Below are 26,961 nucleotides of genomic sequence, written 5' to 3' on the forward strand. Positions count from 1 at the left end.
AAGGACTGGCTTCTTCTCTCCTTTATTTACTAGTGTGGTTATGTCAATAAAGTCATGCAGAACCACTGGGCATGGGAGTGGGTTGGTTCCAATGGAAAGGGTTTCACCTGAGCCTCCTCAGACATTGATGCAGAAATGAGAACAGGTGGGAAAGGGTCGGTGAGGCGGGGTAGAAGAGAAGGAGTGAAAAGGGGCCCTCGGACGTGGTTCAGTGTAGAGGGCTAACTTTAATAATGCTTGCTCGTTCTGCAACGGACTCTTTAGTCTGAATGCCAAGGTCTGCAGGCCCTCCCTATCTCCCTGACCTCATCTCCTCCATGCCCCACCCCCTCGGTCTCAGCACTCCAGCCCTGTGCCCCTCCAACATGCCCAGCCTTTCCGACCCCGGGGCCTTTGCACACACCGCAACCACAATGTCACTTCCCCAGGTCTCTCTGAATGATGCTCTGCCTTTGCAAACTTGCCCAGGGTCCTGTAGCCTTAGCCATTGTTCAGAGTTAGAAATGAACCTCCCTCCAGTATGCTAGGCTGGCCTGGGCATCCCTGACTAGAGAACATACCCCTCATGGGGAAGCCCAAGGAGAAAGCAAAGGGACTCCTCAAGAATCCATTGACTGGCCAGGCACAGTGGCTCACGCCTGTAATTCCAACACTTTGGGAGGCCAAGGCAGGCAGATCACTTGAGATCAGGAGTTTGAGACCAGCCTGGCCAACATGATGAAACCCCGCCTCTACTGAAAATACCAAAATTAGCCAGGCATGGTGGCACGCACCTGTAATCCCAGCTACTCGGGAGGTTGAGGCAGAAGAATTGCTTGAACCTGGGAGGCAGAGGTTGCAGTGACCCAAGATCGTGCCACTGCACTCCAGCCTGGGTGACAGTGCAAGACTCCGTCTCAAAAAAAAAAAAAAAAAAAAAAAAAAAAAAAAGAATCCATTTACTTGGGGATCTTGGAGAATATAATAGAACTGGCCAATTAAAAACTTTTTTTACATTAAATCCACTAATAGAATAGAAAGCAGAATTTCCTTGAGATAAAAAAAAAAAAACAACCCCATAAGGCATGAGAAAATTAAGGGGGAGGGTGTGGCTGGTGCCCACGTGGATGGGTTGGGGGCTTCACTACCAGCTTCTGCTCCTACAGGGTCCAGAGGTGCACAGCACCCTCCTTCTCATCCCTCTGCTCCGGTGGGCCCATGTCTGACCCCCAGCACCTTCCCCACCTTTCTTCTTACCTGATTGTCATCCTCTGCCTAACCCTTAGGCTGCTTTATGTTAGGAAGCTTTCTCTCTACCTGATGTTAGTCTTAATCTGTTTGTCTTTCACACACATACACACACACACACACACAGAGTGTAATCACTACGAGGGCAGACACTATGCTTGTCTTGTTCTCTGCCAAGCCTCCAGCCCCAAGAACGGTGCCTAACACATAGGAAGTGCTCAGTAAATATTTGATCAATGAAGGAATAAAAATGTCAGCATATTCCGCACATCTCCTACCCATCCCCCAACACTTTTTCCATTTCTTCTGGACTCTGCAATCTTTCTCAAAGGAAATAAAAAATAGTCCTGGGCTTATCTGGACCTGACCTGATCAAAGAAAAAAAAATGTATTTCTTTTAAATCTCCTGAAAACAAACAGCACAGGCTTAGAACACCAAGTTCTTAATGTGAGCAAACAGAACCTGCTGGCTGAATTCTAAGAAATGAGCCCCGGCTTGGTATCAAGCATAGGTTGTGGGGCCGATGACTTCACATGTGACTCAGTTACCCCAAATTTTAGGGGGAATCCATTTCAAAATCAAAACGTCAACATGGAAAGTGGAGGGTGGCTTTGTTTGGGCATTCCTGCAAGAAGGCAGGCTTTCTGAAAAGATGCTATGTTGTAGATAACTCATCCACAAAAGGGGGGCAGGAGGGATGGGGAGAAACCCCAGGATTGGGTGTATTTTTCGGCTAAGGCTTTGGATGCAAACTGATCCGGGAATGCGTGATCCTCCAAAAATCCACCAGCCCCCAAAGTGCTTGAGTTACCCCTCCGACCACAGCCACATGGAAAATGAAATTAAATCCCACGGAAAGATTTGACTTTTTTAACATTATGCAATGTTTGGGTGAAAAAAGGGGGGTGGGGAGAGGGAGATCAGAAAAAAAACTCATCTTTTTCCCAGAGTTTAGCAGAGCTATTTCTAGCTTTTAATGATACATTTCACCATCACTTCATGGGTAGTTTTGAGAGGCGCGAAGGCGGGACCGGTTCTGTTATGTAACCCATTTAAAGTAGGAAATTAGCAAGTCCTGAATGAATTCTGTCACTGTGCTCCCACTTCTGGAAAATTTGGAGTGACTACAGTTCTATTTTGAGGTGAGCAAATCCATCATTTATAGTCCTCCTCACAAATACCGCAGGGCTTCATGTCACCCTGAAAAGTTTCATAACAAAAACACTAAAAGTACTTGGGGTGTTGGTACATTTCGTCTCAAAACCTTATTAGACTGAACACTGAATTGGCAAAGCTTCCTACTTGCCAATTATTCAAAAATGCAAATATCCAAGAGCAAATAAATATTCATCTCTCACCCTCCCTGCTCCTTTTTTTTTTCCTTTTTTTTTTTTTTTTTTTTTTAACTAAGTCCAGCAAAATATTCTGGTCAACAACATGAAAAGAAATGTCTGTTTTTCACGGAGCCTCTGGCCATGAAATAAATTCTGAAGCTATGAAAGCACCGTCTTGAAACTCAGGGCAGTTGGGCACGTGGGGTCCGGCTGGTTGTGGAAAACAGGAAACAGCAATGTCTTTCAGTCCTCAAGTTCCCCCTAGCGGTTCCAGCGGAGGAGTGTCCGCACACGGACGGAATTTCACTGCAGGCAAATGCAGAGGCTTAAGGTCGTGCAGGGCCAGCACACGTTTAAGGAAAAGCATGGTCGGTCCCTACCTTTGAGAGCACATACCTTCCTTTTGCCGCTGTCGTGACAAAACACAACTAAGTTACAATTATCTTTCCAATCCATATACTGAGGATGGCCCTTTCCATTGAGAACCAAAAAGAGGGAACCAGCAGCTCACACTGCAGACAGCTACTAATTACACCATTTGGTATAGTATTTGGTATAGTAGGCGGAGGCATAACTTGCTTCCTGAGACACACGAGCTTATACCTCTGGGCCCTTTTACAAATACAGACAGACAAATGGTACAGCTGACATGTGCCAATTAAATTAGGGTTTCTCTGGCTGGGCGCATGGGCTCATGCCTGTAATCCCAGCACTTTGGGAGGCCAAGGCGGGCGGATCACCTGAGGCCTGGAGTTTGAGACCAGCCTGGCCAACATGGTGAAACCCCGTCTCTACTAAAGATACAAAACTTAACCGGGTGTGGTGGCAGGCCCAGCTACTCAGAAGGCTGAAGCAGGAGAATCCCCTGAACCTGGGAGGCGGAGGTTGCAGTGAGCCAAGATTGCACCACTGCATTGCAGCCTGGATAACAGGGCAAGACTCCACCTCAAAAAAAATAATAATTAGGGTTTCTCAATGTTGGCACTTTTGACACTTTGCGCTCTGTTGTGGGGGCCACCCTGTGAATCACAGGGTGTTTGGCAGCATCCCTTGCCTGTAACACTCCTCTTCCCCGAGTTGTAACAACTGAAAAGGTCTTCATACTGCCATGCGTCCCCCAAGGGACAAAAATCACCCGATTGATTTCAACTACTTCCTACACAAAAGCTTTTTTTGTTTTGTTTTGTTTTGAGACAGAGTCTTGCTCTGTCGCCCAGGCAGGAGTGCAGTGGCACAATCACGACTCACTGCAGCCTCGACCTCCGAGGCTCAGGTGATTGTTCCACCTCAGCTTCCCAAGTCGCTGGGACCACAGGCTTGAGCCAGTACACCCAGCTCGTTTTCTTGTATTTTTTTGTACATGAGTTTCACCATGTTACCCAGGCTGGTCTCAAACTCCGGGCTCAAGCAATCCTCCTGCCTTGGTCTCTCAAAGCTGGGATTACAGGCGTGAGCCACTGCGCCGAACCTTAAAAATTTTTTCTGCCTAAAACTTAACTGACTGTTCCTAAATGTTCCATCCCTTGATTAAAAAAAAAAAGATTCCAGTCATCAACGACCGTGTATAGAAATACAATATGAAGCTTATAGTTTTCATCTTATTTTCCATTTATATCTATCACCTTTTGAAATTCTGACACGTCTGGGATGGACAATAGTACAGAATAATACATAACATGCATTGATTTGGGTTTTTTTTTTGCCATAATCAAAATAATTTTTTGAACTGGAGTTTTCTTTACATTTCACGTACCATGAAATAAAGAGGAAATAGGAACATTATAATAAAAAGTCCTCATTTTGACACCAGAATTCATGTTTCTGTACAAATTAAAATAATCCCCCAAGGCAGAACGTACACAAGCTTTATTGGGCAACAGCAACGAGCCACGCTGGCAAACAATGAAAGTAGAGTCGCTCAGAAACACGAAAGATCACATGTGTGTCATCACAGCATCGAGAATTTAAATCATCTGGAAGTTCCTGCTAAATTAAAGCCTACTGTGCCAGAGCTCCCCTCTAATCAAAAAACGCTGTCCTGGTGAAAATTTGCAATGCGGATTACAGAGAGAGACATCAACTAATGAGGAAATCACGGACTCTTACATGAGTTTACAGTTAACCCCACTGCAACAAAATAATAAATTAGCCATAATTTGTTTTTTTGCAAATACCATGGCCCCCACCTGACCCCACAAACACAACAGTCACTGACACGGCCCAGCTATATTAATAGACTGCTCCTCAAACCAGGCTGTGGCGGAGAAGACAGATTCACGGGTAACGCCGCTTTGGCCTGAGAAGATGCTTCGGAGCTCCAGGTGGAGGAGCTGCTCACGCTGCAGGATGATTTGCAGTTCCATTCAAAAACATATTTTTTTCCAAGAAGAACTGGACATAATTCATGGGAATATTTTAGGTATATATAAGTGGCAAAAAAGCTGTACATTAAAAGAAGGGGGAGAAAAAAATCTGTTGTATTTACAAACCTCTTTGTATATTTTTTTTAAATGAAAAAGTTGGGAGTGATCGAATTTTAATGCAATGAAAATCAAACAATTCTTCAAAAAACTTTAGATGATATCATTCTCTCGCTTTCTTTCACACACACACACACACACCCCCCCCACACACTTCAAACATACAGAAAAGGTTAAAGATCAAAATAGCTGATAGGTGTTTAAGTAGGATGGAGCAGAAGAATGTACATGTCCCATTTGCAATTCTGGCAAAGGTTTAAAATGCTGCCCTAAAGGCATGCACGCATGCCCAGCCTACCCTAGTAAAAACAAGACAAAGTATAAAAAGGAAAGTCTGGCAGGGGGTGGGAGAGACATTAGCATATCAATTTCCAATGAGCACAAAATTCAAAATACATTAAAAAGTAGCATGGCTTACATTTTCAGCAGAGAAGAAACTGAGGAAATGTTCATAAAGAGACAATGATTTTTAAGATTTACTGTCACAAAAAAAAAAAGAGTTTCACTCCAGGGGAGCGGAACCGGGATGGGAATTTTACAATGCTAACTCCAGCACGTGGTCTACTGGCCCCAGGGGCTGGAAAAGTTGGAGGTCTGCTCCAACTTTAAGATGCTCCCGGGATGCCTTCCAAGCAGCTGGAGTTAGTGCCACCTGTCTCACCTGGCACCACAGGCAACACACATGTGCACACGCATGCTTTCAAAATGAGGATCAAAACTGTCCCATATAAGAAATTACTCAAGATGGAGAAACTAGTCTGGTGATTTTCTCAGAGAAAAAAAAGAGATAAAAAGGAAGGAGGTGGGGGGAGAAAAAGAAACCAAATAGATCCTGCTGCCCCCTGTCACACAACCATCATCAAAAAACGTATGAACAATAATAAAATAGTAATAGAAGTTCTTACTCTGGCAGAAATAGCTAGTGTTGTCAGAGGGCGCAGGGAGCTGTGAGTTTTGCTTTCAGGAAAATTGTTCAAACAGTGCTGACTGTGTACCTCAAGGCCCTCTGACCTCAAATTAAATTGGCTGTCAAAGACTTAAGGCCCATGGAGCTCCCAGGTGACAGTGTCAATGGCGCTTTATGTAAGTTCTTTCCAGATTGATGAACCAAGAAAAAGGTCAACTGAATCCTTATGCTTAAGGTTTACAAACTCAGGAGAGTTTCTTGTACAGTAACTCTAGTTTCTTGTTTGCTTATTTCTTTGTCTTCCCCACCACAACTAAGACGACCTCCGGGAAGTGCCCAGGCGCCCCTGGGGTTCTCTGCTGGGTTTACAGTCTGATTGTGCAGGTAAAGATCGTGTCCTCTCACCGGACTGCATCCTCCTGCCTTTGCATCTCCAGTGTTTGAGAAGCACGGTGTGTGCATTCCTAGGTGCTCAGGCAGCGTCCAGTGAATGGCATCAGCCAGCTGCTCACGGATGGGATGGGCCAACGACGTGGTAGTTTGCACTTGAGTTTTGGTCCTTCTCACCCTTGACCGCCTCCGCCCCAGTGAGGCTGAGACAACAGAGTAAAAAGGTTTGTGGAGAACACTGACGAGTACCTTCCACTTCCAGCTATGGCTTCTTCAGCCCCTCCTGGGAGCATTCTCCCTTGAAGATGTCAATCAGTATCTTAATTGTTGGCTTTAAAAGTCAACTTGTGCACCTCAATCAAAATTGAGAATTAAGGAAAAGGCCACGGAGACCATCCTCATTCTGTTTCTGCTGGAAACCTCTAAAACTTCCTGACGAGGCTCCCACACGTCCTGCCTGCAGGAGCCAGCATCCCGAATCTCCAAGCAAAGCCAGGTACAGGGTCTGCAAAGTCTAAACGGGACTATCTTAAGACTTCCCAGCGTTACAGAGCCAGGTTCAGCGTCTGCAAACTCTAAACGGGACTATCTTAAGACTTCCCGGTGTTACAGAGCCAGGTTCAGGGTCTGCAAACTCCAAACGGGGCTATCTTAAGACTTCCCAGTGTTACAGACTGACTCCCAAGAAAACAGAGACTTAAAAACTTCCAGCACAACTTTCTCCTCCACCTTTGAAAACACAGAAACTCACTCAATGAAGACGTCAGATTTGCTCAATCTTTCTGAAATGTTTGGACAAGATCCTATCCTTAACTATTCATTCAATACATCTTTTCTGCTGACCTTTTCCCTCTGGCAGAAATGGCTGAATCAGATAGAGAAAAGTACTGCAAAACTGCAGAATCGTAAGACAAAATAGATGTGGTGTCAACAGCCAATTTATCAGTTATCTGCAACGTAAAGTCATTCTAGAACGTTTTAAAAGAACAACACAAAATACAAAAGCTTATCAAGAGTGCTCCAAAGGCAAGGGACTCTCTGATCCTCGTGTCTCCAGCTCTCCAAGAGCAGGAGTTAGTAGGCATCAGAAACCAGGCTGTAATGTACATCTCTGAAGCACGCAGAAGTAGCGCCAGGCGCAGGGTTTGAAGGATATGTACTCATCAAGAAGTAAACGCAAATCCAGGATCTCAACCACACTTGGCTCTTAAAGATCCACCAACTTAACCCTTATGGCATGCATATGTGGCTTCTGCAAGAAGTGACTTGAAAACCCAAGAATGCCTTGCTCTACCACGTCCAGCGACTGCAAACTCCCTTCCTCTGAAACAAGCAGCCACAGCTTTATAAGAAACATGCACACATGTAGTCCATCCTGGGAGGGGAGAAATCTTCACCACTGGCTGCCTTTCAGCAAGTTCCCCTTGAAATCTGCCGGCAGTGGAACAGATCCCAGATCCCAAAGCTGCAGCTTGGGCGTCCTCCCACCAGGGGTTCCTTGTTCTGAAAGCTGCCACCAATGTTGTTTCTGAAAGATGCCTCTGCCTTTGTGGGGTCATCTTCCATTATGCCTCCTAACAGGAAACAGGCTTCTATGGAAGAGAAGAGTCCCAGCCCCCTGACCTTTCTGCTTTGGTCTTGGAGGATCTGAGTCACATCTGCCATGTTGTCTAAAGAATTAGTTGAGTCTCTTATCACACTGTCGACACATTTAGGGGCCATTCAGTGGCACGTTTCCTGCTAAAACAACTCTGCTGAAAATGTTTGAGGTCATTCTCAAACAGCCACTGGCTTTGTAATTGTTACCAGGTCCCAATAAAGCGGGATCACACCTCTGAAATTCTTTTACGAGGTGGCAGGTGAAGTTAACTCACGCACTATAGATGCTGAATCAGATCAAGGATAACAGATTGGATTTAGAACACTCTCTCTCCCTCTCCTCTCATTTACTGGTTACGATCCCGGAATCCAGTGTAACCTGGATAAGCAGGGCTGGCTGGAGACGATACCGAGCATTTCCGAATGGAGATTATTGTGTGGATAACTTTTTACCAAATGTCACTGTCTTTTCCTCCCAAACTGACACCAAGAGCTTTCTATTTTTCTGACACCTCTTTGTAAGAGCAAGAAAGACATAAAGAGTACATACACGTTAGGACTGTTAAAAAAAAAAAAAAAAAAAAAAAAAACACAAGCCTTCTACAACCTTCAGCTACACGGAAACTTTTATCATGTGACAACAAAATTCAAGTCATAAGGAAGCTCGCACAGTGACCCATATAAATCTCCCAGCTGAGCCAACCAGCTTTAACATATTCACATTCACCCAAACATGAAGAACAAGGGGTTCAGACAGGCCCAGATGGGTCTCTTTTAGGACCCTCCCTCCCGTTGATGCAGCGTTAGGACTTCATTTAGGCGCAGAGCCTCTTCCCATTAAAACTGCACATGTTAGCAATTACTGCAAAATCCACAGGTGGCGGTTAATATAAATGGAACTTGAGCTCTGTCCATCAGGGAAGCGCGGAGACCAGGGCCCCCTCCAGCGAGTGCACGGCCTACGATGTGAGCTTTGAGTAGCTGGGGGGAGAGAACCGTCTTCGCAGGTACTTGAGGACATAGAGGGGGAGGCAGCTGACCAGAGTGATGACGGACACTTTCCACAAGAATGACAAGGTGGCGATGAAGTACACATCTGCAAGCAAACGGGAAGACAGCAGTGAGCAGGCAGGAATATTCCGGAAGGCGCATGGGGTCCAGAAACAGGCGTCACAACTATCAAAAAGGAAAGTCATCTCCCGTCACAAACCCACAGCCTCCTGGCACTGGGCCCTCTTCCTCCATGGACTGTAAGGGAAGGTACCATGGCTAAGAGCACACAGCACCGCCAGCTTGATTTTCCTCGCTCTCTCTTCTGTAGCTTCCTGATAGTGAAATGCTACTTTCAACACCCAGGAGAAGAAAACTATGGGGGCCACCAGATGCAGTGGCTCATACCTTAATCCCAACACTCTGGGAGGCCAAGGCGGACAGAAGACTTGAACCCAGGAGTTTGAGACAAGCCTGGGCAACATAGCAAAACCCCGTCTCTACAAAAAATACAAAAATTAGCCAGGCGCGGTGGTGCATGCCTATATTCCCAGCTATTCGGGAGGCTGAGGTGGGAGGATCATTTGAGCCCGGGGAGCTTGAGGGTGCAGTGAGCCAAGATTGCACCACTGCACTCCACCCGGGGCAACAGAGTAAGACACTGTCTCAAAAAAAAAAGAGAAAAAAAGAAAGAAAGAAAATTACAGGGAAAGAAAACTCAGAGATGCTTTTGATTTGGTGTTGTCTAACAGTTGGAGAGTCTTTCTTTCTAAGTCCCGGCCACTGGCGAGTGGAAAGTGACATTCAAATGCACCCTCTGCTTCCAGTGATGGTCGCAGAAAGCCACAGGGTGAATCTGGGTCATGGTGCAAAGTGTTCAGACCCCCTTGTCAGACAAAGGCTTAAGCTGACCCTCAGGGACTCTGATGGAAGGTGGGGGGGGCGGGGGGCGGGCATACTGCCTTTCCTGCTGCAGTTTTATAAACCCTGTTATGAGGTTTTCTTAAGAGAGGAGTGACAGTTTGTGGCTTTCAATATAGCAGAAACCAGAATAAGCCCCTTCCCCACTTTCTGAGCACAGGATGCTGAAATGCAGCTGGCACTGAGGCAGCACCTACTAAGTGCCAGGCCCAAGGTTCAACTCACCCTGTGGTTTTTCTACACCTCTGAACCGGTCCTGTGGTGTGTCCCCATCAAAAACAAGCTGAGCTTCCTGAGCAGGGGCCACAACTCTGCGACCACCTCAGGCCCAAGCCTTTGAGCATATAGTAGGTCTCACAAAACGCTTTCTAGGGACTAGTGACAAGGGTGAAACTGCTTTAAAACTCGACGTTTCACAGGGATGATCCTTTAGTTCCTGGAGCGCACGGTAAATGCTCACAAATCCTTTCTAGAAACTGGGGCCGCAACTGTGAAACCTTTACTTTTCAGTGGATGTTTCCTTTACCCTGACTAAAACCTTCTTAAGGAGCTTTGGAAGCTGGCAAAAGAGCCGCGATCGAAGATGCTTCCAGGGTAAGGTCGAGTTTCTCTGCCTTTTTCTTGTTATTGCCCCTTAAGGAACGTTTTTAGACTTTTCTTCTTCTCCTAATTGACCACCTCTATGAAACGTTAATGTCACAGGTATACTGTGTATCTGTTTATAATATTATATATACATCTCCTTCATACGTAAAAGATTAGGGTTTGTTCATACCCCCCAATGTTTGTTCCCCAGGTGGTGGGGGCCACATCACCCCCACTGAGAAGGCCTGGGGCAAAGGAGCAAGGGATGGGCCATTGCTAGAGAGCCCGGGCCCTGCAGGTTTCCCACGGAGGATGGGGCATGAGGGGGTTGTCATAACCGCAGCACAACACAGAAAATGCTGGATCATCTGAACTATGCTCGTGTTGCAAGTTCTAGTTGAACTAGAACCAGGTTTCTAGACAGGAATTAAAGCCCGTGTCAGCACCTGATGGGGTCCGTAGCACAGCATGGGGTCATCTTGGTGGCCCTGCAGAGACTTGTGGCTAAATCAATTGGGAAGAGATGAACTGATATGGCAAAGCAAGTGAGGTTAGCATGGAAGAGTGATGAAGCCAGGCTTGTTCATCTAGAGACAGTGGCTGACACTGGACAAGCCCAAGAGTACCTGGAATCACTACTGAGGTCAGAGAAATCCGCCACCACCCCATCTTAGGATGATGCCAACACTCCCCCATCTCTAAATTCCCATAACATTTTATTTATTTATTTATTTATTTAGAAATGGGGTCTTACTCTGTCGCCCAGGCTGGAGTGCAGTGGCGCGATCTCAGCTCACTGCAACCTTCGCCTCCCGGGTTCAGGCGATTCTTCTGCCTCAGCCACCCAAGTAGCCGGGACTACAGGTGTGTGCCACCACGCCCTGCTGATTTTTGCATTTTTAGTAGAGATGGGGTTTCACCATGTTGGCCACATCGGTCTCGAACTCCTGACCTCACGATCCACCCGCCTCAGCCTCCCAAAGTGCTGGGATTATAGGTGTGAGCCACTGTGCCTGGCCTCCATAACATTTTTTATTTGGGGTGTGCCTGGGCATCTAGCACCTCAGTCCATTTTTCTCTCTTGGTAACTTTGATCACATCTGATACTCCTGTGCTCACACTCACTTATGTGTGTTTATTGTGTGTTCCCAACGAGAAGGGCAGCTCCCTGGCGAGCCCGTCCACCTCATCTGCCACCATAATCCTGGCACACGGCAGGTGCTCCCACGTCTACGGAACTGGCGAGTACCTTCAGCACTTGGTTTCTGTGCGGAGCAGCAGATTTTATCCTGAGATCCCTGGAGTCCCTCGGGAGCTCTATCAGGACACAGCAGCAAGGAAGAGCTGCACGGGCAAGGTTCTGGGGCTCGGCACCTCCCAGCAATGCCACTTTGCCATCACAAGTCCCCTTTTATCAGCTTCATAGATTGGACTTCAGATTACGATTTCATGGGAACAAAAAGATTTTGTGACCCAAAAAAGGTGACAGAGCAAGACTCCGACTCAAAAAGAAAAAGAAAAACACTGTCTACTGCAATCACGCCCTCTGTCCTCAATTTCACACCCCGAAGCACAACTACCACCTGTCCCTAGAGAACACCTGTAAGAAAACGCGGACAGCTGAGCGGGAAGGACTGCTGGAGGAAGAGCCCAGGCCGAGAGCTGGGAACCCCCCTTCCCTCATACGGCAGTGAGACCTCTGGGCCAGATTCACTGGGGGTGATGGACGGGGTTTAAGCATTCAGGGGTCTTACCGATGAACTCGTGTAAGAACACCAGGGAGGCGATGTAGCAGGCCAGGCTGAGCAGCTCGGCCACTGTCATGAGCCAGTGCCAGGTCTGGATGGTCAGTGCCACCATGAGCAGCTCGGTGAGGATCAGCGAGGTGAAGGAGATGGCCACAATGTGCACGAACTCCGACTCAAACAGCAGCAGCGCCCCGTACATGATGGTGCTCCCTGCAAACGCCAGAGAAGGGTGTTCCTCTCACCCTCCCCGCGAAGGCCACGCCCTGCTCGCCTACACCTGGCTCCTTTCCGCATTTTTCATTTAGACATGAAAGACATCACTTGTTACATGAGGTTCATGACTGGTGCTTCATGCAGGTCTGAACCTATGGTTTTCTGATTTTCCTCTTTGACCTTGTAGGATAAATAATCTTTAACTACAAAGTGAGAAAAAGGAAGAAAAAAGGCAGGCAGGCAGGGAGGGAGAGTATCTAGAGTTGATGAAAGAAATAGAAAGTTAAATATAATATTTAAAATGATGGAGCCGCGGCCAGGCACAGTGGCTCATGCCTGGAATCCCCTTGCTTTGGGAGGCCAAGGTGGGCAGACTGCTTGAGCCCAGGAGTTTGAGACCAGCTTGGGCAACATGGTGAAAGCCCATCTCTAAAAAAAAAAACAAAAATTAGCCAGGCGTGGTGGCATGCACCTGTAGTCCCAGCTACTTAGGAGGCTGAGGTGGGAGGATCACTTGAGCCTGGGAGATGGAGGTTACAGTGAGCCGAGATTGTACCACTGCACTCCAGCCGGGGTGACAGAGTGAGACCCGGTCTCAAAAAAAATAAAATAAAAAATAAAATGATGTGGTGACTCACACCTGTAATCAGCACTTTGGGAGGCTGAGGCAGGCGGATCACTGGAGGCCAGGTGTTCAAGACCAGACTAGCCACCATGGCAAAACCCTGTCTCTACTAGAAATACAAAAATTAGCCGGGCGTGGAAGCACATGCCTGTAGTCCCAGCTACTCGGGAGGCTGAGGCGCGAGAATTGCTTAAACCTGGGAGGTGGAAGTTGCAGTAAGCCGAGATCGTGCCACTGCACTCCAGCCTGGGTGATACAGCAAGACTCTGTTTAAAAAAAAAAAAAAAAAAAAAAAAAGAATAAACCCCAATAGGTGACATGAACAGTAAATTTAGTTTTTTAAAAAATAATAAACCCCAGCCAGTCGCGGTGGCTTACGCCTGTAATCTCAACACTTTGGGAGGCCGAGGTGGGCGGATCACGAGGTCAGGAGTTCGAGACCAGCCTGGCCAACATGGTGAAACCCCCACCTCTACTAAAAATACTAAAATTAGGCGGGCGCCTGTAATCCCAGTTATTCGGGAGGCTGAGGCAGGAGAATCGCTTGAAACCGTAAGGTGGAGGTTGCAGTGAGCCAAAATCGCGCCACTGCACTCCAGCCTGGACAAAAGAGCAAAACTCCATCTCAGAATAGTAATAATAATAATAATAATCCCCAAATATACATGTTTATTTGTAAGTTATATATGTGTACCTATCCAGGTATATAGAAATATTAGGACCATTTCACAAATATATTATACGCACTACAAAACATACATAAAAATGGAAATACTAAAAAAGAGTGAGGATTCCGGGCACAGTGGCTCATGCCTGTAATCCCAACACTTTGTGAGGCTGAGGCAAGAGAATTGCTTGAGTCCAGGAGTTTGAGATCAGCCTGTGCAACATGGTGAGACCTCATCTCTACAAAAAATACAAAAATTAGCCGGGTGTGGTGGTGTACACCTGTAGTCTATGATGCTGAACTAGAAACAGGTTTCTAGGCAGGAATTAAAGCCCGTGTCAGCACCCGATGGGATCCACAGCACAACATGGGATCATCTTGCTGGACCTGCAGGGACTCGTGGCTCACAGTCCACTGGGAAGAAATGAACTGATTTGGCAACTGATTTGGTGGTGGTGTACACCTGTGGTCCCAGACGCAGAAGGCTGAGGTGGGGGGATCACCTGAGCCTGGGGAAGTCGAGACTACAGCGAGCCGTGATTGCTCCACTGCACTCCAGCCTGAGCAACAGAGACCCTCCGCCGCCCAGGGTCTCACTCTGTTTCTACATATTATATAAAATATATTTTATAAGTATATAAAATCTATTATGTGCACTACAAAACATACATAAAAATAGAAATACTAAAAAAGGATTCTGGGCATGGTGGCTTTGCCCTGTGTCTCAAAAATATATAAATAAATAAAAATATATATATATACATGTAAATTTAAAAGAGTTAGAAAAAATAAATACAAACAGAAGTTTTGCTATTTTCTTCTTATATTCCAATAGGTCATCTTACAATGCCTCCACAGTCTGGGAGACCCCCTCTGGAGGCCACTGAGGTAAACATGTTTTTCCAAAACTACGACTTGACCTGACTCTCAGAAAATGTTTCAGAACATCCCAGAAAGCATCCGCTTTTTGCCTCGTGAGTGGAGCAGCCCCGCAGGCTTTGATTACTGTCCACTGCCTTCCTCTGGCTTCACCACCTCATTTCTCAGACAGCAGCACTGCGCATGTCTGATGTTCAAGTCCGTATACAGGGTGAGCAGGGTCTCCCCTGGGTCCCACTGCCACCCTCCTTCCTGCTATTTCAGATTCGTTTCTTCTCTTCTTGTTCTACAGCCAAGAAGGGGACACCCTGAGTCAGTGCCAGAGCACAAGACAAACAGGTGTCTCCACTCATCCTTACCTTGATAGATGCTAATCAAAACCCATATTAAGAATGTCTTGTAGGACAACGGCCGTCCCTGAATGAGAGACAGAGAAAGGTTAGAGCCGGTTTCGTGGGGGGCTCACGCAGCATGCCATCAGCGTTCACGTTATTCTCCCACTAACGAGATAAGGCAACCCATTTGTCTTCATCAATAAAGTGGCTCGCACACATCTGAACACACTGGAGGAACTATTTCTTTAAAAAAAGAATTGGCCAGGCACGGTGGCTCACACCTGTAATCCCAGCACTGTGGAAGGCTGAGGCAAGTGGATCACTTGAGGTCAGGAGTTCGAGACCAGCCTGGCCAACATGGTGAAACCTCCTGTTTACTAAAGATACAAAAATTAGCCAGGCATGGTGGTGCACGCCTGTAATCCCAGCTACTCGGGAGGCTGAAGCAGGAGAATTGCTTGAACCCAGGAGGTGGATGTTGTAGTGAGCCGAGATCGAGCCACTGCACTCCAGCCTGGGTGACAGAGTGAGAATTAGTCTCAAAAACAAACAAACAAAAGAATTAACATTAAAATTAACATTAAATGGGAATAGATCTTCCCTTGGGTAAAAAACCCTTGAAGACAAATAAAATTATACACATGCCTAGGCACACGCCACCACACACTTTTTGGAAGTGTACACAAGAACATCTCTAGGAGCAAAAGTTAAGTTGCAGCTGCAAAGTGGAACTGTCAGGGGCTTTTTGCAAGTCGTGAGTTGTCTTGTTTTCAGTTTATCTATTACTGTACTCTTTCACGTTCTTTATACCAGTGAATACATTACTGCTTTAAGACAAAATGTAAACTCCCACACCTCCCCCCCCAAAGTAAGAAAGCTACCAGTTCAAGTGTGTTCAAATCAGAAATGGAGGGTCTGTGTGAAATAAATTCAAAGAAACAACGCAGGGAGGGAGGGAAGGAAGGGAAAAGGAAAGGAGGAAAGGAGGAAGGGAGGAAAGGAGGAAGGGAGGAAAGGAGGAAGGGAGGAAGGGAGGAAGGGAGGAAAGGAGGAAGGGAGGAAGGAGGGAAGGAGGAAGGAGGGAGGGAGGAAGGAGGGAGGGAGGAAGGAGGGAGGGAGGAAGGAGGAAGGGAGGAAGGAGGGAGGGAGGAAGGAGGGAGGGAGGAAGGAGGGAGGGAGGAAGGAGGGAGGGAGGAAGGAGGGAGGGAGGAAGGAGGGGGGGAGGAGGGGGGGAGGAAGGAGGGAGGGAGGAAGGAGGGAGGGAGGAAGGAGGGAGGGAGGAAGGAGGGAGGGAGGAAGGAGGGAGGGAGGGAGGGAGGAAGGGAGGGAGGGAGGAAGGGAGGAAGGGAGGAAGGGAGGAAGGGAGGAAGGAGGAAGGGAGGAAGAGAGGAAGGGAGGAAGGAGGAAGGGAGGAAGGGAGGAAGGAGGAAGGGAGGAAGGAGGGAGGGAGAAGGGAGGGAGGGAGGAAGGGAGGAAGGAGGAAGGGAGGAAGGGAGGTAGGAGGAAGGAGGAAGGGAGGAAGGAGGAAGGGAGGAAGGAGGAAGGGAGGAAGGAGGAAGGGAGGAAGGAGGAAGGAGGAAGGGAGGAAGGAGGAAGGGAGGAAGGAGGAAGGGAGGAAGGAGGAAGGGAGGAAGGAGGAAGGGAGGAAGGAGGAAGGGAGGAAGGAGGAAAGGAGGAAGGGAGGAAGGAGGAAGGAGGAAGGAGGAAGGGAGGAAGGAGGGACTGAGAAGCTAACAGAACCTTCAGAAGATCCTTGTAGAGCTCAGGATACAGCATGGCAACTTCCGACTTGACATCTTTGTCCAGGACCAGAGAAAACACAGGAAACATGGTGTAAATCGTGGAGTACCTGGGAGAGAAAACCGCCATAGGTAAGACCTGGCTGACGCGATAGGAGCTATGTGCTGTGCCAGCCTCCAGCACCCAAGTCCCAACCATGCCTCTAACAAATATTTACTGCTTGTCTATTATGCTCCGGGGCTGGCTGTAAGCACCAGAAACCCATGAGGAAAAATGGACAAAAATGTCTGCCCTTAAGAGCTTTCATCCTGGTCAGCGAGTCAATAAACAAATAAATTAGGTAAATTCCATGTGTTAGAGAAGTGCTAAAGAGAAAAATATAATGGGGTAGAGGAAATAAGACGTACGTGTGTGTGTGGGGAGGGGGGTGATGGTACAATTTTAGAGGCTGAGGAACAGAACATTTGAGTGGACACCCACAAAAGGTGAGGGCCAGCCAAGCCAATCCCAGGAGGAAGAGCATTTCAGGGAGAAGGAACCACCAGTGCAAAGGCACTGAGGCGGGAGTGGCTATCATGTCTGAAGAACAGCCATAAGGCCAGTGGGACTGGAGCTGAGGGCGACGGAAGAGGAAATGAGGACCCACGGGGAAGATGGGACCAGACCATGGAAGGTCGCACGGCGCACAGCTCAGGGAACCCCTGACTGTATTCTGTAATGTTCTTGTACTCTTCCAGAACCCGACAAAAGACAGCCCGCTTTTCCAGTTAGAAGCAGGCAGAATTCTAGTGCCTCCTCTCAGGCTGAGCTCATCAGCCAACACAGTAGGATGGAGAGCGGACTCTGTGAGACTCCCCAGAGCGCAGCTGACCTTCCCACACCCTCCGTCTCCTCATAACCAGGAGTGGCCTCAGCTGCGTGTGTCTGTATCTAGGGCACTCGGTAACCAAACTCCACCTACCTAGGTGATTCAGAGACTGAGCACATTCTCTGAAAAGGTCAGAAGGATCATCCTGAAGTTCCAGGTCAGTAATGGGGGTGGGTTTGCGGGCTGCAAAGGCCCAAGTGACACCATCTCTGTCACTGCGGCACAGCAGTCAAGCTCTGTTACTTGCACGTCCCCGAGGCAGTGGACTCTGGCCCTCCTTGGAGCTCCAAGGACGGGACTTCTACTGGGCTCAGTTCAGGCCAGGAGGGCATTTTTCAGATCCCCCACCCCTTTTTCTTAAGTCCCCAGTGAAATCACCAAGTCTGCAAACCTTTCACCTTGCTCTCCTCAAACAACTGATAACCCTGGAGTATTTTTTCAAGACCAGGTACAAATGGCAAAGTGCAACACACCACACACATCTCCAACTCCACTTCCTCCATCTGGTTAAGGGCTTAACAGCTCAAAACCTTGTTAATTCAAGGAGGTTCTAAACCATGGTGCTGGGCCTGCATTCGCTGGGGCTGGGAATCCAATGTGGCTTGGGAACCCAAGCATTTTTCCACCACGTTTCTTCTCTCTGTTGCAGCATTTGAAGAAGGTTTTGTAAACAATTAATTCTTTGGCAGGATTTCCTTACCCAATGATGAGGAATCCTTGATAGAGGGGGACGGAGGCAAAGTAAAACACGGAGGAAAAGACAGCCTGCGCCAAGGAGAGAGGAGGATGTCACCAAAAGTCATGACAAAATCCCTTACATTTACAGAATAAAAATAACACCTGATACTTACATAACACTCACCCGCACCGGCACTGCTGTAAGGTATTTACATGGATTTGCTCATTTCATTCTCACGACATCAACAACAACCCTATGAAGTAGGTACGATTCTCATCATCCTCATTACGCAAAGCAGAAAGTGAGGCACAGAGAGGGTACGTGGCTTGCCCAAGTCCACACAGTTCCTAAGCAGCAAATCCAGGAATCATTCCTGGGTAGGGTGATGTATTACAGCTCCAGGGTCTACTCAGCCTGTTGTGAATATTTATTAAGTTCCAGGACCCAGGAATGCTTTGCACATGAGCACAGCTGATCTCCAGAGCAGCCCACAGGATCAAGTCCTACTATCACCCACACTTTACAGAAGGGGAGGCTGAGCAGGTAAACAGCCCTGCAGGACTCAAGCCCAGCTGTGGCCACAGAGTGCACACTTCTAAACAGCTCGGAATCCCCACCTCTGTAGGCATGCACGCTGCTAACCAAGCTGCCGTAGGTATGGAAACACATACGGAAAAAGAGCTTCTGAAGTGTCTACGGGGGCTGGGATGGCAGAGAAGGCTTCACTTCTTATATTACATGTTTCGGTATTTGGGGAAATTTTTGAAAAGAGCATGGTGACAGATTATTTTTGCAATTAGACAAAAGCAATGAAGATATTTACAAACCCTCGCGGAAATGTCTGCTTCCTGCTTTGGAAAATATTAGCTGCTGGTAATGATGAATAGGCTGGGGAGATCCAATCAGGCTTGAAGCTCTGTTAGCTCCGTCTCTGGACCTCTATGGGCTAACAGAGGAAACATGGTCTCCAAGCTGATATCTATTCGTATAAAGCTGAAGGAAGGCCAGAGACAAACGCTGCCTGAAAGCTTTTAGAAAGCAGAAGAAAGCAAGGCAGAGATACCCTAGTTATTAGAAATAACATCAGACCACGGCTAGCTCCCCAGAGCACCTTCAATGGACACAGAGAGAAAGCATGTGAGAAACACGTGCTTTCTCGGCACAGAGCTCAGAGCGCAGGTGCTCCTGAGCGCCATGGCCACAGGAAGCCCCAGTTCGCCCTGGCTGCGCCGGAAAAGCCACTTTTCCAGTGACTTTTCACCCAGGCTGTGCCGCTGCTTAGGAAGGATGGTCGTAAAAATGTCAAGAATCTGTGGTTTACTTTCGAAACCAGTATCAGGAGCCCCTTCCTCTAAAAGGGTCATCCTAACCATAAGTCTTCAACTCGACAAGAGCACTTTGGGAAAAATAAAAACACTGCGTTCTCTGACAGACTAATGTCCCGGTGCAATTCTAACTGGGAGCTGCTCTTGGCCATTTTCAGCACAGTGGACAGGGGTTAAAGGCATTTTCTTTAGCACAAAGAACAATGCCTCATCCTGGAATTCTTTTTCTACATCAATGTTAATGGTAACATCCAGTTTTTGAAGAAGTCAGCTCATCCCGGCCAGCTTTTGTGTGTGTCCAAGAATGGGCTGATTAATCTCCCAATGATGAAAACCACAGCATTATCCTGTTCAATTGGTGAGTTAACAGAAAAGTACAGATGTGGTCTGGTGAACCACAGCAGCTGTTTGGGTTTAGATCATTTTGATGAAAGTCACTTTAAGGCTCCCCTACTCACAACTGCAATAGATATTTAAAACATAAAATCACCCCCAAAAAACTGGGGTGTAGCCACTGGACAGTGAATTCTCATGTACCCAAAGCAGCACTACCTGATACATTGTACAAGGCAGACCACCTTTCAAGTATGATTAAACATTCTCACAAATTAAAATATCACCTGATGTTTACATATTACCTTATTTTACTTCTGCTAATCACGGTAAGGATGCCTTAGCACTGCTGCCTTAAAAACTTCTCTGTTTTTCACAGTGGCCCTGTCCGAGGGCAAGGAGGATCTCATCATCCCCATTTTCCAGGTGGGAAGACTGAGGCCTACAGTAGTAAAGTTATTTGCTCAAGGTCTCACAGATCCTTAGTGGTATGGCCAGAAGGAGACGTGAGTTCCAGGATCTGCTGCGCCTACCTTCTCACCACTCAACTGGGAGCATTTTCACCTCAATGCCCAAAAAGGAAGATCAATCAATAGCTTTTCAACACCAAAAATATTTTCTTTCCCTCCTTTGGCCTCCTTTCTACTCTATACTTAATTGCTACAGACTGATGGCAAATTTTGTTGCTGTTGTTGTTTTTGAGATGGAGTCTCACTCTGTTGCCCAGGCTGGAGTGCAGTGGCGCAATCTCAGCTCACTGCAACCTCCACTTCCCAGGTTCAAGTGATTCTTGTGCCTTAGGCTCCCAAGTAGCTGGGATTATAGGCGCATGCCACCACTTCCAGCTAATTTTTGTAGAGACAGGGTTTCACCATGTTGACCAGACTGGTCTTGAACTCCTGGCCTGAAGCAATCCGCCCACCTCGGCCTCCCAACGTGCTGGGATTACAGGCGTGAGCCACTATGCCTGGGCTATGATGTCAGATTTTGAAGAAGTTTGTGAGAGAGAAGGTGGGAAAATATATATTCTAGAATCCTTTTATGAAAAAGCAAGACGGGAACAAGATGTTAACTTCCAAAGGTATTCGTGATCATAATAACTAAACTCAGTTTCCCCACTGGGCTCTGCTGGAAGACAGAACCATGATGCCGAGTCAACCTCAGTGCCAGGTGTCACGCTGACCCCTGCAAGTGGACACGGTCCCAGGCCCTCCATGATGGGTGTGTCAAGAAGGATACTCAGATTGTGACTACAGGCTTTGAGGTCCACCTGCCTGAGCTGACTGAATCCCTGCGGGACACGCAGATTTCTCATCCATACTCAGCCTCAGCCTCCCCATCTGTAAAATGGGCTCAGGCTATTGTGAGGCTTATGTGAGACACTGCATTGTGAACACTTAGCCTGATGCCTAGGGTACAGGAAGCACACAAGCAAAGTACGTTCTTCTTTAGTGGTTGTTCTCTGATGGCCCTTACCTCTGCAAAAGGTGAAAAACCAGGGCCTGAATAGTCATTCAGCATTTAACTCTGCATCTTTCACTCCAGCAAACAAATTATAACAACCTACCCATAATTAAAATAACTCATGTACACTCCACTTGCCCCAAGCCAGGCACTGGACGTCACCACTGCTAACGCACACATCCTCACCACATGGCAGGAATGACCAGCACCACTTAACAGGGGAGGAATCTTGAGCACCAAGAACTTCAGGGACTGGCTCAAGGTCTATCAGCTAGAATGTAGCCAGGTGGGGGATTTAAACTGGTGAGGTAGGGGTGACAGCTCCAAAGCATAGTCTAATTCCCAGGCTTTTCCCATGCTAATTACATAGCCATATGCACCTGTGCAGAGGGACCAGCTGCCCACCCACCTACATGGTATAGCCACACGTACATGTGCAGAGGGGCCAGCTGTCCACTCACCTGCATGGTGCTGATACAGAGGCTCCTGTGAATCACGAACTGGCTGAGGGCGGCTGACCGCTTGTAGCTGTTCCGGCCGTGCACCATAAGCAACCGGCCAAGATGCTTAAATTGAGTGATGGAGAAGTCTGCAGCCAACGAAGCCTGTTTTCCTTCCTAAAATCCAATAAAATTAGGCACCGTCAGAAGCATAAGAGGTCAGGGCAAACACATTTTCTTTCATTGAAAAAGCAAGACATTGTAAGGAGATCTTTGAAGAACTTCAAGAAAGAAATTCTTTGGTTTCAAGCTATACGCAGTTGGTGGTCCAAGTCTAAATTTGATTTTAAAAGGGGAATTTATTTAAATAAAAACCATTCTGAATCGCATATAGTTATAATTTGGAGGTGAAGTGGATCTAATATTAGGCCTTGGGAGTTCAGCCCACCCCATAAGTAGCAAAGAATCATTTAAAGATAGATATTTTAAAACATTCAGTTCCCTTAAGAGCTAATTAAACATGAGGCAAAAACCCAGAGCTACTAACAATATTAGACGGGATATTCCGGAATATACAGCTCTGCACACTCACAGAAGTGGGAATAACTTGCAACCATATAATGGAATTCTCTCATTTTGTATTTTTTAATTTTTATTTTTTCTTGAGACTGGGTCCCACTCTGTCACGCAGGCTGGAGTGCAGTGGTGTGATCTCGGCTTACAGCAACTTCTGCCTCCCAGGTTCAAACCATCCTCCCACCTCAGCCTCCTGAGCAGCAGGGAGTACAGACACGCACCACAACACCTGACTAATTTAGTTATTTTGGGTAGAGATGAGGTTTCTCCACGTTGCCGAGTTTGGTCTCAAACTCCTGAGCTCAAGCCATCCGCCCGCCTCAGCCTCCCAAAGTGCTGGGATTCCAGCCATGAGCAGCTGCACCTGGCTGAATTCTCTCATTATAAAAGGCAGTGACAGCCAACAATAAAGGGACAGAGGGACATGAGAGCCTCTGGATGTGACGCAACAGGAAGAACACCAATTCCTCGTGTACAGTGCTCATGCCAAACCAGAATCGGAACCGAATCAATCTGATGGGTTCGAGGACTGCGTGCCATGAGACACCACAACTGTCCTGAATGCTTCAAAAATGTCACTGACATGAAAAACAAAACACCCTCTAACCAAACAAAAAGAGAGAAACGTGTTCTACAATAAAGAAGATCAGAGACACGAGGACATGCTAACAAATGTGATTTGCAATCCTTCCTGGAGCTTTTATTACTTAAGCTGTGAAGATACTCAGAGGACAGATGGGGGAATTTGAGCATGAATATTATACAGTACCATTATATCAATGTTACACGGGGTTGAGCATGAATATTATATAGTACCATTGTATCAATGTTACATGGGGTGGGGGTGGGTAGGGGGGCAGGGGGGGTGGGGCGTGGTTATGATGTTACTTTGTGTGGGAGAATGTCCTTGTTCTAAATAGATCCAGTTGAAATATTTAGGGGTAACATTACATACAATTTACTTTCTACTGATTCAAAGAAAGAAAGATAATGTAGCAAATAGTAACAATTGGCCAAAGTGAAGGGTAGATGGATGCTCACTGTTCTATTTCAACTTTTCCATTGTTGTATTTCAACTTTTGATATTTTTCAAAATAAAAAGGTAGAGTCAGAGTAAGAAGTGATGGCTCTGTATGCTCTCATGTAGGAACAAATCCATGATGTAACAGATTTAAGCAAGCTGCATAACAAAATGTACAGTGTGTTTTCAATTTAAAAAAATACATGAAAATTATATATATACATGTGTAAGATATTTGTATAGATAGCAAATATATACACACTCATAACCAGTAATATACACACAGAAAAAATGTTGAGAGAATAACCAGTGTTATTCATTTGATGCAGTTACCTAAAAGATGGGTTTTACTTCTAGATTCTTTTATTTTATGTTATATATATTTTTGAGACAGTCTCACTCTGTCACCTAGAGTGCAGTGGCACAATCTCCGCTCACTGCAACCTCTGCCTCCTGGGTTCAAGCAATTCTCCTGCCTCAGCCTCCTGAGTAGCTAGAATTACAGGCACTCACTGCCATGCCTGGCTAATTTTTGTATTTTTAGTAGAGACGGGGTCTCACCATGTTGGCCAGGCTGGTCTTGAACTCCTGACCTCAGGTAATCTGCCCACCTCGGCCTCCCAATGTGCTGGGATTACAGGTGTGAGCCACCGAACCTGGCCTAGATTCTTTTAATTTTTTATAGTGAGCACTATTTTATATCCCAAGAAACAAAGGAATCAGAATACCATTTTTAATAGAAGGGAAAATGCTTTAATTTTTATAAGAACTGGTAGAGAATTCCATTAAACTCAAAAACATGCTTCTTAAAAACTGTATTCAGGGAATCTATACAGACTACTGATATATCTCATTCAAAAATCATTTCACTCTGCAACTTCAAATCATCGTCATCTTGCTGAGAACCAGAGAACCAGAAAGGGTGGGAAAGAGGGGAAAAAAAAGCCCTATGGGTCAGCCAAAGTCATGAAGCTATGCAACAGGATGGACAGTACAGGGGAGCATCTCTGCTGCTCCCTCCGGGCCTTGGCACTCCTATACTTCACACACACTTCTTTTCTTTTTTTTCGAGATGGAGTTTTGCTCTTTCACCTAGGCAAGAGTACAGTGGCTCAATCTCGATTCACTGAAACCTCCACCTCCCGGGTTCAAGTGATTCTCCTGCCTCAGCCTCCTGAGTAGCTGGAATTACAGGCATGTGCCACCACATCTCACTAATTTTTGTATTTTTAGTAGAGACGGGGTTTCACCATGTTTGCCAGGCTGGTCTCGAACTCCTGAGCTCAAGTGATCCTCCCGCCTCAACCTCCCAAACTGCTGGGATTACAGGCATGAGTCACCGCTTCCAGCCCTTCACACACAGTCCTAACAAACTCGGTGACCCATCTTCTTGCCTCTTGTCATTTAGAGGTCACAAATTAGGGCCAAGTAAACTATAAGAGGCAAGCGCACAATTGGCAAGGAGAAAAAGACAGAAAAAATATTTCCTAACACACCAACTTTTAAAAATTATACCTGCCAAGGCCTTTTGGTGAGAAGTGAACCAAGCCACACTCTTCCATAGCGCCCAAGAGATCAGCACAGAACAGGATAACTAATGCTTTTACTGACAATGCTGACTGTCCCAGAGAAGTCTGAAGTATACTTACCATACCCTAAGAATATAAAGAAACTTTTTTTTTTTTTTTTGAGACGGAATCTTGTTCTGTTGCCCAGGCTGGAGCGCAGTGGCGCAATCTTGGCTTACTGCAACCTCTGCCTCCCGGGTTCAAGCGATTCTCCTATCTCAGCCTCCCAAGTAGCTGTGATTACAGGCACCCACCACCATGCCCAGCTAATTTTTGTATTTTCAGTAGAGACAGGGTTTCTCTAAGTTGGCCAGCCTGGCCTCGAACTCCTGACCTCAAGTGATCCACCCGCCTCAGCCTCCCAAAGTGCTGGGATTACAGGCGTGAGCCACCACACCCGGCCTAGAAACACTTTTTCTTTTTTTAAATTCAGGTCTTGGCAAACAAAAAGCCAACATTCATCTGTCTGTAAGATGTAGCAATACAGACCTCTATCTTCCCAGTAACACGAGGTAACTGTGACACATGGTTCCTTATGTTTTATCATTCTTTATCTGGAATTTCCAGAAGGCTTAAAGCTGTGTCTTTGAGGGAAAAAGAACCAAGAAACTACAGCAAGTGGAGCCGAGCAGAAGGAAACACTCTCACCTTTCCTTCCACTCCCACACCGCAGTCAGATTCCTGAATCATGCTGACGTCATTGCCTCCGTCCCCTGCAGCCACACAGACCAGAGAGAAAAGATGTTTCATTCGTACCTTAAACAAGAACGTATGCTTGTCCTTACCGCACTCTCGTCTTTCACGGAGCGCTTGCTGAGTGCCTGGCCTGCCCCGTCCATTCCATCTCTCCAACCCCTTGCACTACCAAGATCCTGTTTCACAGGCAGAGTGGCTGAGTGTCAGAGAGCCCAGGTGGCTTGCCGAGGGTCCCGGCACTGAGCAGCGGCAGTGGGACTGTGTCCACATAGGTATTTTCCACCACCTGTCCTCCTCGGAGGCCGGGATACCCCAGGATTACCATCAGCAGCAACTTATAGTGCTCTTACTGGATGCTTTCCATGCAGCGTGGCAAGCACATTTTAAAGGTGATCCTTTTTAGGCTGAGCACAGTGGCTCACGCCTGTAATCCCAGCACTTCGGGAGGCCGAGGCAGGCAGATCACCTGAGGTCAGGAGTTCGAGACCAGCCTGGCCAACATGGAGAAACCCCGTCTCTACTAAAAATACAAAAATTAGCCACACGTGGTGGCACGTGCCTGTAGTCCCAGCTACTCTGGAGGCTGAGGCAGGAGAATCACTTGAACCCAGGAGGCGGAGGTTGCAATGAGCTGAGATTGTGTCACCGCACTCCAGCTGAGCGATAGTGTGTGACTCCATCTTAAAAAAAAAAAAAAAAAAAAAAACAGTGACTGCTTTTAGTCTTCGTGACACCATTTAAAGAAGGCACAATTATTATTCCCATTCTACCATAAGCAAACCAAGGCTCAGACAGGTGAAAGAAGCCACCTGGGGCACCCACTAGCAAAAGCCAGTGGAAAGATTTGAACCCAGATCCAACCCCACAGTGTGTGGTCTCCACCCCCTGGAAGGCTGCACTCTTGAGCCACTAGCAAAGGAGTAGAGGCCTGGCACATGCTTATCTGCTCTCCAAGGGAAATATTAAAAATAATAACAAAAAGAGCCAAAGTCTGCGAGGTGGAGAAAAATCATGACCTGAACAAAGGGGCCTGGGGAATCTGAAGAACGAGCAGCAGTGTCCAAACATCCTTAGGGAAAGGGAGCCTGGTGCACCGGCAGGTCAGGGCCAGCGGCACAGCCTGAGCCTCGCCTACCTACTGCACAGGTGAGCTTGCCCGTGCGCTCCTGAAGCAGGCGCACGATCTGGGCCTTCTGGGTGGGGGCACAGCGGCAGCAGACTACGGCCGGGCACTGGCAGGCCAGCTCCATGAACTCGTACTCATAGTACTTGAGGCAAACCTGCAGGGTGGAGGGAGAGGTGGTGTATTGGTGGAGGTCGCTGCCCAGCCTGCAGTGCCCCTGCCGAAGC

At 47.0% G+C, this 26,961-nt stretch overlaps 1 protein-coding gene across 3 annotated transcripts in view; it reads right to left on the reverse strand.

Annotated features, from left to right (window-relative positions):
- Positions 1-4,152: 4,152 nt before the first annotated feature.
- The window catches only part of ATP9A (ATPase phospholipid transporting 9A (putative)), a 174,864-nt gene continuing 152,055 nt past the window's right edge, over positions 4,153-26,961 (reverse strand). For 2 of the 3 annotated variants that reach the window (XM_054467116.2, XM_054467117.1), the window contains exons 21-28: positions 26,747-26,891; positions 25,564-25,628; positions 21,772-21,927; positions 18,210-18,274; positions 16,642-16,750; positions 14,926-14,983; positions 12,189-12,392; positions 4,153-9,034 (exon numbers count right to left, since the gene is read on the reverse strand). In XM_054467116.2, coding sequence (XP_054323091.2) covers positions 8,898-9,034; positions 12,189-12,392; positions 14,926-14,983; positions 16,642-16,750; positions 18,210-18,274; positions 21,772-21,927; positions 25,564-25,628; positions 26,747-26,891 — 939 coding nt within the window. In that variant the 3' untranslated portion in view covers positions 4,153-8,897. Of the gene's footprint in view, positions 9,035-12,188; positions 12,393-14,925; positions 14,984-16,641; positions 16,751-18,209; positions 18,275-21,771; positions 21,928-25,563; positions 25,629-26,746; positions 26,892-26,961 lie in introns of those variants that run through there. The other variant, XR_008496086.2, reaches the window with a different exon arrangement.

Source organism: Pongo pygmaeus, chromosome 21 (genome assembly GCF_028885625.2).
Source record: "Pongo pygmaeus isolate AG05252 chromosome 21, NHGRI_mPonPyg2-v2.0_pri, whole genome shotgun sequence".
In the NCBI taxonomy this organism is placed as follows: domain Eukaryota; kingdom Metazoa; phylum Chordata; class Mammalia; order Primates; family Hominidae; genus Pongo; species Pongo pygmaeus.